General features: G+C 50.2%; 1 protein-coding gene across 1 annotated transcript in view; it reads right to left on the reverse strand.

Moving 5' to 3' along the window:
• Window positions 1-12,496: 12,496 nt before the first annotated feature.
• Window positions 12,497-14,303, reverse strand: part of LOC144737102 (uncharacterized) — a 44,791-nt gene continuing 42,984 nt past the window's right edge. The window contains exon 24 of the mRNA XM_078619777.1: window positions 12,497-13,923. Coding sequence (XP_078475903.1) covers window positions 13,899-13,923 — 25 coding nt within the window. The 3' untranslated portion in view covers window positions 12,497-13,898. The remainder of the gene's footprint in view (window positions 13,924-14,303) is intronic.

Genomic DNA, 14,303 nt, shown 5'->3' on the forward strand with positions numbered 1-14,303 from the left:
GGTCTCTCTGTGAGTCTGTGGGTCTCTGTGTGAGTCTATGGGTCTTTGTGTGAGTCTGTGGGTCTCTGTGTGAGTCTAAGAGTCTATGTGTGAGTCTATGGGTCTCTGTGTGAGTCTATGGGTCTTAGTGTGAGTCTATGGGTCTCTTTGTGAGTATGTGGGTATCTGTGTGAGTCTATGGGTCTTAGTGTGAGTCTATGGGTCTCTGTGTGAGTCTATGGCTCTCTGTGTGAGTCTATGGCTCTCTGTGTGAGTTTATGGGTCTCTGTGTGAGTCTATGGTTCTCTGTGTGAGTCTATGGGTTTTGTGTGAGTCTATGGGTCTCTGTGTGAGTCTATGGTTCTCTGTGTGAGTCTATGGGTCTCTGTGTGAGTCTATGGGTCTGTGTGTGAGTCTATGGTTCTCTGTGTGAGTCTATGTTTCTCTGTGTGAGTGTATTGATCTCTGTGTGAGTCTACGGGTCTTTGTGTGAGTCTACGGGTCTCTTAGTGTGTCTATGGTTCTCTATGTGAGTCTGTGGGCCTCTGTGTGAGTCTGTGGGCCTCTGTGTGAATCTATGGTTCTCTGTGTGAGTCTATGGCCCTCTGTGTGAGTCTATGGCTCTCTCTGTGAGTCTGTGGGTCTCTGTGTGAGTCTGTGGGTCTCTGTGTGAGTCTATGGTCTCTGTGTTAGTCTATGGGTCTCTGTGTGCGTCTTTAGGTCTGTGTGTGAGTATATGTGTCTCTGTGTAAGTCTATGGGTCTTTGTGTGAGTCTGTGGGTCTCTGTGTGAGTGTATAGGTCTTTGTGTGTGAGTTTGTGGGTCTCTGTGTGAGTCTATGGGTCTCTGTGTGAGTGTATGGGTCTCTGTGTGGGTATATGGGTCTCTGTGTGAGTCTGTGGGTCTCTGTGTGAGTCTGTGGGTCTCTGTGTGAGTCTATGTGTCTCTGTGTGAGTCTGTGGGTCTCTGTGTGAGTCTATGGCTCTCTGTGTGAGTCTGTGGGTATATGTGTGAGTCTGTGGGTCTTAGTGTGAGTCTGCGGGTCTCTGTGTGAGTCTGCGGGTCTTTGTGTGAGGCTATGGGTCTCTGTGTGAGTCTGTGGGTCTGTGTGTGGGTCTGTGGGTCTCTGTGTGAGTGTATAGTTCTTTGTTTGTGAGTCTATGGGTCTCTGTGTGAGTGTATGGGTCTCTGTGTGAGTCTATGGGTCTCTGTGTGAGTCTGTGGGTCTCTGTGTGAGTCTATGGGTCTCTGTGTGAGTCTATGGGTCACTGTGTGAGTGTATGGGTCTCTGTGTGAGTCTATGGGTCTCTGTGTGAGTCTGTGGGTCTCTGTGTAAGTCTGTGGGTCTCTGTGTGAGTCTATGGGTCTCTGTGTGAGTCTGTGGGTATCTGTGTGAGTCCACGGGTCTCTGTGTGAGTCTGTGGGTATCTGTGTGAGTCTGTGGGTCTTAGTGTGAGTGTATGGGTCTCTGTGTGAGTCTGCGGGTATTTGTGTGAGTCTGTGGGTCTTAGTGTGAGTCTATGGGTCTGTGTGTGAGTCTGTGGGTCTGTGTGTGAATCTGTGGGTCTCTGTGTGAGTCTGTAGGTCTTTGTGTGTGAGTCTGTGGGTCTCTGTGTGAGTCTATGGGTCTCTGTGTGAGTGTATGGGTCTCTGTGTGAGTCTATGGGTCTCTGTGTGAGTCTGTGGGTCTCTGTGTGAGTCTATGGGTCTCTGTGTGAGTCTGTGGGTATCTGTGTGAGTCTGTGGGTCTTAGTGTGAGTCTGCGGGTCTCTGTGTGAGTCTGCGGGTATCTGTGTGAGTCTGTGGGTCTTAGTGTGAGGCTATGGGTCTCTGTGTGAGTCTGTGGGTCTGTGTGTGGGTCTGTGGGTCTCTGTGTGAGTGTATAGGTCTTTGTTTGTGAGTCTATGGGTCTCTGTGTGAGTGTATAGGTCTTTGTGTGTGAGTTTGTGGGTCTCTGTGTGAGTCTATGGGTCTCTGTGTGAGTGTATGGGTCTCTGTGTGAGTCTATGGGTCTCTGTGTGAGTCTGTGGGTCTCTGTGTGAGTCTGTGGGTCTCTGTGTGAGTCTATGGGTCTCTGTGTGAGTCTGCGGGTATCTGTGTGAGTCTGTGGGTCTTAGTGTGAGGCTATGGGTCTCTGTGTGAGTCTGTGGGTCTGTGTGTGAGTCTGTGGGTCTCTGTGTGAGTGTATAGGTCTATGTTTGTGAGTCTATGAGTCTCTGAGTGAGTGTATGGGTCTCTGTGTGAGTCTATGGGTCTCTGTGTGAGTCTGTGGGTCTCTGTGTGAGTCTATGGGTCTCTGTGTGAGTCTATGGGTCACTGTGTGAGTGTATGGGTCTCTCTGTGAGTCTATGGGTCTCTGTGTGAGTCTGTGGGTCTCTGTGTAAGTCTGTGGGTCTCTGTGTGAGTCTATGGGTCTCTGTGTGAGTCTGTGGGTATCTGTGTGAGTCCACGGGTCTCTGTGTGAGTCTGTGGGTATCTGTGTGAGTCTGTGGGTCTTAGTGTGAGTGTATGGGTCTCTGTGTGAGTCTGCGGGTATTTGTGTGAGTCTGTGGGTCTTAGTGTGAGTCTATGGGTCTGTGTGTGAGTCTGTGGGTCTGTGTGTGAATCTGTGGGTCTCTGTGTGAGTCTGTAGGTCTTTGTGTGTGAGTCTGTGGGTCTCTGTGTGAGTCTATGGGTCTCTGTGTGAGTGTATGGGTCTCTGTGTGAGTCTATGGGTCTCTGTGTGAGTCTGTGGGTCTCTGTGTGAGTCTATGGGTCTCTGTGTGAGTCTGTGGGTATCTGTGTGAGTCTGTGGGTCTTAGTGTGAGTCTGCGGGTCTCTGTGTGAGTCTGCGGGTATCTGTGTGAGTCTGTGGGTCTTAGTGTGAGGCTATGGGTCTCTGTGTGAGTCTGTGGGTCTGTGTGTGGGTCTGTGGGTCTCTGTGTGAGTGTATAGGTCTTTGTTTGTGAGTCTATGGGTCTCTGTGTGAGTGTATAGGTCTTTGTGTGTGAGTTTGTGGGTCTCTGTGTGAGTCTATGGGTCTCTGTGTGAGTGTATGGGTCTCTGTGTGAGTCTATGGGTCTCTGTGTGAGTCTGTGGGTCTCTGTGTGAGTCTGTGGGTCTCTGTGTGAGTCTATGGGTCTCTGTGTGAGTCTGCGGGTATCTGTGTGAGTCTGTGGGTCTTAGTGTGAGGCTATGGGTCTCTGTGTGAGTCTGTGGGTCTGTGTGTGAGTCTGTGGGTCTCTGTGTGAGTGTATAGGTCTATGTTTGTGAGTCTATGAGTCTCTGAGTGAGTGTATGGGTCTCTGTGTGAGTCTATGGGTCTCTGTGTGAGTCTGTGGGTCTCTGTGTGAGTCTATGGGTCTCTGTGTGAGTCTATGGGTCACTGTGTGAGTGTATGGGTCTCTCTGTGAGTCTATGGGTCTCTGTGTGAGTCTGTTGGTCTCTGTGTGAGTCTGTGGGTCTCTGTGTGAGTCTATGGGTCTCTGTGTGAGTCTGTAGGTGTCTGTGTGAGTCTATGGGTCTCTGTGTGAGTCTGTGGGTATCTGTGTGAGTCTGTGGGTCTTAGTGTGAGTCTGCGGGTCTGTGTGTGAGTCTGCAGGTATCTGTGTGAGTCTGTGGGTCTCAGTGTGAGTCTATGGGTCTCTGTGTGCGTCTTTAGGTCTGTGTGTGAGTCTATGTGTCTCTGTGTAAGTCTATGGGTCTCTGTGTGAGTCTATGGGTCTCTGTGTGATACTGTGTGTCTCTGTGTGAGTCTATAGATCTCTGTGTGAGTCTGTGGGTATCTGTGTGAGTCTGTGGGTCTTAGTGTGAGTCTATGGGTCTTTGTGTGAGTCTGCGGGTATCTGTGTGAGTCTGTGGGTCTTAGTGTGAGTCTATCGGTCTCTGTGTGAGTCTGTGGGTCTGTGTGTGAATCTGTGGGTCTCTGTGTGAGTCTATAGGTCTTTGTGTGTGAGTCTGTGGGTCTCTGTGTGAGTGTATAGGTCTTTGTGTGTGAGTCTGTGGGTCTCTGTGTGAGTCTATGGGTCTCTGTGTGAGTGTATGGGTCTCTGTGTGAGTCTATGGGTCTCTGTGTGAGTCTATGGGTCTCTGTGTGAGTCTGTGGGTCTCTGTGTGAGTGTATGGGTCTCTGTGCGAGTCTATGGGTCTCTGTGTGAGTCTGTGCGTCTCTGTGTGAGTCTGTGGGTCTCTGTGTGAGTGTATGGGTCTCTGTGTTAGTCTGTGGGTATCTGTGTGAGTCTGTGGGTCTTAGTGTGAGTCAGCGGGTCTCTGTGTGAGTCTGCGGGTATCTGTGTGAGTCTGTGGGTCTTAGTGTGAGGCTATGGGTCTCTGTGTGAGTCTGTGGGTCTGTGTGTGGGTCTGTGGGTCTCTGTGTGAGTGTATAGGTCTTTGTTTGTGAGTCTGGGGTCTCTGTGTGAGTCTATGGGTCTCTGTGTGAGTCTATGGGTCACTGTGTGAGTGTATGGGTCTCTGTGTGAGTCTATGGGTCTCTGTGTGAGTGTATAGGTCTTTGTGTGTGAGTCTGTGGGTCTCTGTGTGAGTCTATGGGTCTCTGTGTGAGTCTGTGGGTATCTGTGTGAGTCTATGGGTCTCTGTGTGAGTCTATGGGTCTCTGTGTGAGTCTGTGGGTCTCTGTGTGAGTCTGTGGGTGGCTGTGTGAGTCTATGGGTCTCTGTGTGAGTCTGTGGGTGGCTGTGTGAGTCTATGGGTCTGTGTGTGAGTCTGTGGGTCTCTGTGTGAGTCTATGGGTCTCTGTGTGAGTCTGTGGGTCTCTGTGTGAGTCTATGGGTCTCTGTGTGAGTCTGTGGGTATCTGTGTCAGTCTGTGGGTCTTAGTGTGAGTCTATGGGTCTCTGTGTGAGTCTGCGGGTATCTGTGTGAGTCTGTGGGTCTTAGTGTGAGTCTATGGGTCTCTGTGTGAGTCTGTGGGTCTGTGTGTGAATCTGTGGGTCTCTGTGTGAGTCTATAGGTCTTTGTGTGTGAGTCTGTGGGTCTCTGTGTGAGTCTGTGGGTCTTAGTGTGAGGCTATGGGTCTCTGTGTGAGTCTGTGGGTCTGTGTGTGAGTCTGTGGGTCTCTGTGTGAGTGTATAGGTCTTTGTTTGTGAGTCTATGGGTCTCTGAGTGAGTGTATGGGTCTCTGTGTGAGTCTATGGGTCTCTGTGTGAGTCTGTGGGTCTCTGTGTGAGTCTATGGGTCTCTGTGTGAGTCTATGGGTCACTGTGTGAGTGTATGGGTCTCTCTGTGAGTCTATGGGTCTCTGTGTGAGTCTGTTGGTCTCTGTGTGAGTCTGTGGGTCTCTGTGTGAGTCTATGGGTCTCTGTGTGAGTCTGTAGGTGTCTGTGTGAGTCTATGGGTCTCTGTGTGAGTCTGTGGGTATCTGTGTGAGTCTGTGGGTCTTAGTGTGAGTCTGCGGGTCTGTGTGTGAGTCTGCAGGTATCTGTGTGAGTCTGTGGGTCTCAGTGTGAGTCTATGGGTCTCTGTGTGCGTCTTTAGGTCTGTGTGTGAGTCTATGTGTCTCTGTGTAAGTCTATGGGTCTCTGTGTGAGTCTATGGGTCTCTGTGTGATACTGTGTGTCTCTGTGTGAGTCTATAGATCTCTGTGTGAGTCTGTGGGTATCTGTGTGAGTCTATGGGTCTTTGTGTGAGTGTATGGGTCTCTGTGTGAGTCTATGGGTCTCTGTGTGAGTGTATAGGTCTTTGTGTGTGAGTCTGTGGGTCTCTGTGTGAGTCTATGGGTCTCTGTGTGAGTCTGTGGGTATCTGTGTGAGTTTATGGGTCTCTGTGTGAGTCTATGGGTCTCTGTGTGAGTCTGTGGGTCTCTGTGTGAGTCTGTGGGTGGCTGTGTGAGTCTATGGGTCTCTGTGTGAGTCTGTGGGTGGCTGTGTGAGTCTATGGGTCTGTGTGTGAGTCTGTGGGTCTCTGTGTGAGTTTATGGGTCTCTGTGTGAGTCTGTGGGTCTCTGTGTGAGTCTATGGGTCTCTGTGTGAGTCTGTGGGTATCTGTGTCAGTCTGTGGGTCTTAGTGTGAGTCTATGGGTCTCTGTGTGAGTCTGCGGGTATCTGTGTGAGTCTGTGGGTCTTAGTGTGAGTCTATGGGTCTCTGTGTGAGTCTGTGGGTCTGTGTGTGAATCTGTGGGTCTCTGTGTGAGTCTATAGGTCTTTGTGTGTGAGTCTGTGGGTCTCTGTGTGAGTCTGTGGGTCTTAGTGTGAGGCTATGGGTCTCTGTGTGAGTCTGTGGGTCTGTGTGTGAGTCTGTGGGTCTCTGTGTGAGTTTATAGGTCTTTGTTTGTGAGTCTATGGGTCTCTGAGTGAGTGTATGGGTCTCTGTGTGAGTTTATGGGTCTCTGTGTGAGTCTGTGGGTCTCTGTGTGAGTCTATGGGTCTCTGTGTGAGTCTATGGGTCACTGTGTGAGTGTATGGGTCTCTCTGTGAGTCTATGGGTCTCTGTGTGAGTCTGTTGGTCTCTGTGTGAGTCTGTGGGTCTCTGTGTGAGTCTATGGGTCTCTGTGTGAGTCTGTAGGTGTCTGTGTGAGTCTATGGGTCTCTGTGTGAGTCTGTGGGTATCTGTGTGAGTCTGTGGGTCTTAGTGTGAGTCTGCGGGTCTGTGTGTGAGTCTGCAGGTATCTGTGTGAGTCTGTGGGTCTCAGTGTGAGTCTATGGGTCTCTGTGTGCGTCTTTAGGTCTGTGTGTGAGTCTATGTGTCTCTGTGTAAGTCTATGGGTCTCTGTGTGAGTCTATGGGTCTCTGTGTGATATTGTGTGTCTCTGTGTGAGTCTATAGATCTCTGTGTGAGTCTGTGGGTATCTGTGTGAGTCTGTGGGTCTTAGTGTGAGTCTATGGGTCTCTGTGTGAGTCTGCGGGTATCTGTGTGAGTCTGTGGGTCTTAGTGTGAGTCTATCGGTCTCTGTGTGAGTCTGTGGGTCTGTGTGTGAATCTGTGGGTCTCTGTGTGAGTCTATAGGTCTTTGTGTGTGAGTCTGTGGGTCTCTGTGTGAGTGTATAGGTCTTTGTATGTGAGTCTGTGGGTCTCTGTGTGAGTCTATGGGTCTCTGTGTGAGTGTATGGGTCTCTGTGTGAGTCTATGGGTCTCTGTGTGAGTCTATGGGTCTCTGTGTGAGTCTGTGGGTCTCTGTGTGAGTGTATGGGTCTCTGTGCGAGTCTATGGGTCTCTGTGTGAGTCTGTGCGTCTCTGTGTGAGGCTGTGGGTCTCTGTGTGAGTGTATGGGTCTCTGTGTTAGTCTGTGGGTATCTGTGTGAGTCTGTGGGTCTTAGTGTGAGTCAGCGGGTCTCTGTGTGAGTCTGCGGGTATCTGTGTGAGTCTGTGGGTATTAGTGTGAGGCTATGGGTCTCTGTGTGAGTCTGTGGGTCTGTGTGTGGGTCTGTGGGTCTCTGTGTGAGTGTATAGGTCTTTGTTTGTGAGTCTGGGGTCTCTGTGTGAGTCTATGGGTCTCTGTGTGAGTCTATGGGTCTCTGTGTGAGTGTATAGGTCTTTGTGTGTGAGTCTGTGGGTCTCTGTGTGAGTCTATGGGTCTCTGTGTGAGTCTGTGGGTATCTGTGTGAGTCTATGGGTCTCTGTGTGAGTCTATGGGTCTCTGTGTGAGTCTGTGGGTCTCTGTGTGAGTCTGTGGGTGGCTGTGTGAGTCTATGGTCTCTGTGTGAGTCTGTGGGTGGCTGTGTGAGTCTATGGGTCTGTGTGTGAGTCTGTGGGTCTCTGTGTGAGTCTATGGGTCTCTGTGTGAGTCTGTGGGTCTCTGTGTGAGTCTATGGGTCTCTGTGTGAGTCTGTGGGTATCTGTGTCAGTCTGTGGGTCTTAGTGTGAGTCTATGGGTCTCTGTGTGAGTCTGCGGGTATCTGTGTGAGTCTGTGGGTCTTAGTGTGAGTCTATGGGTCTCTGTGTGAGTCTGTGGGTCTGTGTGTGAATCTGTGGGTCTTTGTGTGAGTCTATAGGTCTTTGTGTGTGAGTCTGTGGGTCTCTGTGTGAGTCTATGGGTCTCTGTGTGAGTCTATGGGTCTCTGTGTGAGTCTGTGGGTCTCTGTGTGAGCCTATGGGTCTCTGTGTGAGTCTATGGGTCACTGTGTGAGTCTATGTGTCTCTGTGTGAGTCTGTGGGTATCTGTGTAAGTCTACAGGTCACTGTGTGAGTCTATGGGTCTCTGTGTGAGTCTACGGGTCTCTGTGTGAGTCTACGGGTCACTGTGTGAGTCTATGGGTCTCTGTGTGAGTCTACGGGTCTCTGTGTGAGTCTATGGTTCTCTTAGTGAGTCTACGGGTCTCTGTGTGAGTCTATGGGTCTCTTAGTGTGTCTATGGTTTTCTGTGTGAATCTGTGGGCCTCTGTGTGAGTCTATGGTCCTCTGTGTGAGTCTGTGGGTCTCTGTGTGAGCCTATGGGCCTCTGTGTGAGTCTATGTTTCTCTGTGTGAGTCTGCGGGTATCTGTGTGAGTCTGTGGGTCTTAGTGTGAGTCTATGGGTCTCTGTGTGAGTCTGTGGGTCTGTGTGTGAATCTGTGGGTCTCTGTGTGAGTCTATAGGTCTTTGTGTGTGAGTCTGTGGGTCTCTGTGTGAGTCTGTGGGTCTTAGTGTGAGGCTATGGGTCTCTGTGTGAGTCTGTGGGTCTGTGTGTGAGTCTGTGGGTCTCTGTGTGAGTTTATAGGTCTTTGTTTGTGAGTCTATGGGTCTCTGAGTGAGTGTATGGGTCTCTGTGTGAGTTTATGGGTCTCTGTGTGAGTCTGTGGGTCTCTGTGTGAGTCTATGGGTCTCTGTGTGAGTCTATGGGTCACTGTGTGAGTGTATGGGTCTCTCTGTGAGTCTATGGGTCTCTGTGTGAGTCTGTTGGTCTCTGTGTGAGTCTGTGGGTCTCTGTGTGAGTCTATGGGTCTCTGTGTGAGTCTGTAGGTGTCTGTGTGAGTCTATGGGTCTCTGTGTGAGTCTGTGGGTATCTGTGTGAGTCTGTGGGTCTTAGTGTGAGTCTGCGGGTCTGTGTGTGAGTCTGCAGGTATCTGTGTGAGTCTGTGGGTCTCAGTGTGAGTCTATGGGTCTCTGTGTGCGTCTTTAGGTCTGTGTGTGAGTCTATGTGTCTCTGTGTAAGTCTATGGGTCTCTGTGTGAGTCTATGGGTCTCTGTGTGATATTGTGTGTCTCTGTGTGAGTCTATAGATCTCTGTGTGAGTCTGTGGGTATCTGTGTGAGTCTGTGGGTCTTAGTGTGAGTCTATGGGTCTCTGTGTGAGTCTGCGGGTATCTGTGTGAGTCTGTGGGTCTTAGTGTGAGTCTATCGGTCTCTGTGTGAGTCTGTGGGTCTGTGTGTGAATCTGTGGGTCTCTGTGTGAGTCTATAGGTCTTTGTGTGTGAGTCTGTGGGTCTCTGTGTGAGTGTATAGGTCTTTGTATGTGAGTCTGTGGGTCTCTGTGTGAGTATATGGGTCTCTGTGTGAGTGTATGGGTCTCTGTGTGAGTCTATGGGTCTCTGTGTGAGTCTATGGGTCTCTGTGTGAGTCTGTGGGTCTCTGTGTGAGTGTATGGGTCTCTGTGCGAGTCTATGGGTCTCTGTGTGAGTCTGTGCGTCTCTGTGTGAGGCTGTGGGTCTCTGTGTGAGTGTATGGGTCTCTGTGTTAGTCTGTGGGTATCTGTGTGAGTCTGTGGGTCTTAGTGTGAGTCAGCGGGTCTCTGTGTGAGTCTGCGGGTATCTGTGTGAGTCTGTGGGTATTAGTGTGAGGCTATGGGTCTCTGTGTGAGTCTGTGGGTCTGTGTGTGGGTCTGTGGGTCTCTGTGTGAGTGTATAGGTCTTTGTTTGTGAGTCTGGGGTCTCTGTGTGAGTCTATGGGTCTCTGTGTGAGTCTATGGGTCTCTGTGTGAGTGTATAGGTCTTTGTGTGTGAGTCTGTGGGTCTCTGTGTGAGTCTATGGGTCTCTGTGTGAGTCTGTGGGTATCTGTGTGAGTCTATGGGTCTCTGTGTGAGTCTATGGGTCTCTGTGTGAGTCTGTGGGTCTCTGTGTGAGTCTGTGGGTGGCTGTGTGAGTCTATGGTCTCTGTGTGAGTCTGTGGGTGGCTGTGTGAGTCTATGGGTCTGTGTGTGAGTCTGTGGGTCTCTGTGTGAGTCTATGGGTCTCTGTGTGAGTCTGTGGGTCTCTGTGTGAGTCTATGGGTCTCTGTGTGAGTCTGTGGGTATCTGTGTCAGTCTGTGGGTCTTAGTGTGAGTCTATGGGTCTCTGTGTGAGTCTGCGGGTATCTGTGTGAGTCTGTGGGTCTTAGTGTGAGTCTATGGGTCTCTGTGTGAGTCTGTGGGTCTGTGTGTGAATCTGTGGGTCTTTGTGTGAGTCTATAGGTCTTTGTGTGTGAGTCTGTGGGTCTCTGTGTGAGTCTATGGGTCTCTGTGTGAGTCTATGGGTCTCTGTGTGAGTCTGTGGGTCTCTGTGTGAGCCTATGGGTCTCTGTGTGAGTCTATGGGTCACTGTGTGAGTCTATGGGTCTCTGTGTGAGTCTGTGGGTATCTGTGTAAGTCTACAGGTCACTGTGTGAGTCTATGGGTCTCTGTGTGAGTCTACGGGTCTCTGTGTGAGTCTACGGGTCACTGTGTGAGTCTATGGGTCTCTGTGTGAGTCTACGGGTCTCTGTGTGAGTCTATGGTTCTCTTAGTGAGTCTACGGGTCTCTGTGTGAGTCTATGGGTCTCTTAGTGTGTCTATGGTTTTCTGTGTGAATCTGTGGGCCTCTGTGTGAGTCTATGGTCCTCTGTGTGAGTCTGTGGGTCTCTGTGTGAGCCTATGGGCCTCTGTGTGAGTCTATGTTTCTCTGTGTGAGTGTATTGATCTCTGTCTGAGTCTGTGGGTCTCTGTGTGAGTTTGTGGGTCTCTGTGTGAGTCTATGGGTCTCTGTGTGAGTCTGTGGGTATCTGTATGAGTCTGTGGGTCTTAGTGTGAGTCTGCAGGTCTCTGTGTGAGTCTGCGGGTATCTGTGTGAGTCTGTGGGTCTTAGTGTGAGGCTATGGGTCTCTGTGTGAGTCTGTGGGTCTGTGTGTGGGTCTGTGGGTCTCTGTGTGAGTGTATAGGTCTTTGTGTGTGAGTCTGTGGGTCTCTGTGTGAGTCTATGGGTCTCTGTGTGAGTGTATGGGTCTTTGTGTCAGTCTATGGGTCTCTGTGTGAGTGTGTGGGTCTCTGTGTGAGTCTATGGGTCTCTGTGTGAGTCTATGGGTCACTGTGTGAGTGTATGGGTCTCTGTGTGAGTCTATGGGTTTCTGTGTGAGTCTGTGGGTCTCTGTGTGAGTCTGTGGGTCTCTGTGTGAGTCTATGGGTCTCTGTGTGAGTCTGTGGGTATCTGTGTGAGTCTATGGGTCTCTGTGTGAGTCTGTGGGTCTGTGTGTGGGTCTGTGGGTCTCTGTGTGAGTGTATAGGTCTTTGTGTGTGAGTCTGTGGGCCTCTGTGTGAGTCTATGGGTCTCTGTGTGAGTGTATGGGTCACTGTGTGAGTCTATGGGTCTCTGTGTGAGTCTGTGGTTCTCTGTGTGAGTCTACAGGTCACTGTGTGAGTCTATGGGTCTCTGTGTGAGTCTACGGGTCTCTGTGTGAGTCTACGGGTCACTGTGTGAGTCTATGGGTCTCTGTGTGAGTCTACGGGTCTCTGTGTGAGTCTATGGTTCTCTTTGTGAGTCTACGGGTCTCTGTGTGAGTCTATGGGTCTCTTAGTGTGTCTATGGTTTTCTGTGTGAATCTGTGGGCCTCTGTGTGAGTCTATGGTCCTCTGTGTGAGTCTGTGGGTGTATGTGTGAGCCTATGGGCCTCTGTGTGAGTCTATGGTTCTCTGTGTGAGTCTATGTTTCTCTGTGTGAGTGTATTGATCTCTGTGTGAGTCTACGGGTCTCTGTGTGAGTCTATGGTTCTCTTAGTGATTCTACGGGTCTCTGTGTGAGTCTACGGGTCTCTTTGTGTGTCTATGGTTCTCTGTGTGAGTCTGTGGGCCTCTGTGTGAGTCTGTGGGTCTCTGTGTGAGTCTATGGGTCTCTGTGTGAGTGTATGGGTCTCTGTGTGAGTCTATGGGCCCATCCCGTGACCTTCTGCACCTAGCCTGGCACAGCAGTCAACCAATGGTACCTGGCTGGGTCTGTCCCGTGACCTCCTCCGACACTCCACGTAGCCTCAAAGTGCACCTAGCCTGGCACAAGCACCGTGGTGATGGTGGTGGTGGTCATGGAGCAGAATAGCGGTCCTGGGCCTCCCCTAGGCGGCCGGGCGTGGTGTTGGCCACCCTCCCCCTCGTGTGTCGTGCCGGCCTTTATAGGTGCTGCTCGCTAACAGCACTTGCCCCTACAGTCTGTTAAGGCTACACGGGGGATCTTTGTCTTTGTTGTTGATAGAGCGCCCTGTACGGCCCAAGCGCGTCGTGCACCATCATCATCATCGTCACCGTCACATGGCATCACAAACGTGTGAAAGGGCACACCCAGTGGCAGCTGTAGTTTGAGAATTATTTCCAATTTGAGTTGCGGTTTTTGTTGTTGTTTATGTTGTTGTTTATGTTGTTGTTACAAAATAAATCAGAGTCAGGGACGTTCGTCATTGCCAAGGTCATTATATTTATTTGAATCAGCAAGATACAGCACAGGAACTCCAAGCATTGCAAAAGGTTTAACAGCTCAGACTCTTCGAAGAGAACTCCTCGTCTTTGATCTCCGCCTTCTGTGGTTGATACCACTTATTGATTTGCTTGTTCAATGTTTGGGTTTTTTTACATTTTCTCACGCTTTCATTGACGGCACTTTAATCACACAAATCATCGTCTGCCATGAATGGGATTTCGCGCACCCACCACTCAATGCGATTACTCGATATCATGTATTTGTACAGCTCCATTATGTGTGTGCATTGAACTGCAATTAGCATGAATGCCGCTACAGATTGTATATATGGAGAGAGATGTTTCTAACCGAGATGACTACTGATTGATGTTGTTGTTGTTATTGTGGATAAGCCGGATTGGCGTTCCAGGACCTTGGGCTCCTTTACCCAACACTACTGTCATTGTTACTACTGCGGAAATTGGTGAGTGGTGGTGAGGACCAGGTGAGTTGACTGGTGAGTGGTGGTGAGGACCAGGTGAGATGAAGCTGGTGAGTGGTGGTGAGGGTCAGGTGAGATGAGGCTGGTGAGTGGTGGTGAGGGTCAGGTGAGTTGACTGGTGAGTGGTGGTGAGGACCAGGTGAGTTGACTGGTGAGTGGTGGTGAGGACCAGGTGAGATGAAGCTGGTGAGTGGTGGTGAGGGTCAGGTGAGTTGACTGGTGAGTGGTGGTGAGGACCAGGTGAGATGAAGCTGGTGAGTGGTGGTGAGGGTCAGGTGAGTTGACTGGTGAGTGGTGGTGAGGACCAGGTGAGATGAAGCTGGTGAGTGGTGGTGAGGGTCAGGTGAGTTGACTGGTGAGTGGTGGTGACGCCTGCTGCTGCTGCTGCGGTATATTTGGAGTCTGCGTCTCTCTCACCGTGGTCACTGCGTGGATTTTGTCTCTGGTTCCCTCCGAATGTTTCGGGCTGCTGCTACGAATGTCCACGTGACAGGGACGATGATGACCATGATGATGACGATGATGATGATGACGACGATGATGATGAAGATGATGATGACGTCAAACCTGCCATCATTTGTGGTGGCCAGGGGTCGCTTCTGAATAACGTAGTGCCTGGTTTAAAATAAAATATTGTGAAAGAGAGTTGCGGTGTTTTTAGTTGAGTTCAGTGATTAACCGTCAGGAAGAAACTGGCCTGGGTCCAGCTACTAAGATTTTGCAATGCTTGGCAGCGGCGATCACTGCCATAACAATTTAGATTTCTCTATATCCCTTTGCTTTGCTTAATATTAATATAGATTTTTGTTAAAGCGTTTTCTCTCCCGAGTGCCATCTTCGTGTCGTCGTCGTTGTTTCTGCGTTGTAAGCGTTTGATGTGGAGCGCGCGTGGTTCCCACTAGACGCACGCCATTGTAGCCAGCCTGTGGGGGAGAGACGAGACACACAGCGTCACGAACACAACATGCCGCATGGCGTGTTGTTAGTGTTGTTGTTATGTCTAGGGAGGGGACCTTCATTATTATTGTTATCTTAGCCAGTATCACAAGATTCGCAAAGGATCAAATTCCACTCTTTGCCGGCAAGACGTCCGGACGCCAGGTTTGTGCGTGCGAACGTGCACGCTGAACTTCTATAGGAGTGTAGTGTATAGTGTAGTGTAAAGTAGTGTAGTGTATAGTGGAGTGTATAGTAGTGTAGTGTATAGTAGTGTAGTGTATAGTAGTGTAGTGTATAGTAGTGTAGTGTATAGTAGTGTAGTGTAGTGTGTAGTGTAGTTTATAGTAGTGTAATGTATAGTGTA

The sequence above is a fragment of the Lampetra planeri genome, chromosome 64, assembly GCF_965212315.1.
Source record: "Lampetra planeri chromosome 64, kcLamPlan1.2.h2, whole genome shotgun sequence".
NCBI lineage: Eukaryota > Metazoa > Chordata > Hyperoartia > Petromyzontiformes > Petromyzontidae > Lampetra > Lampetra planeri.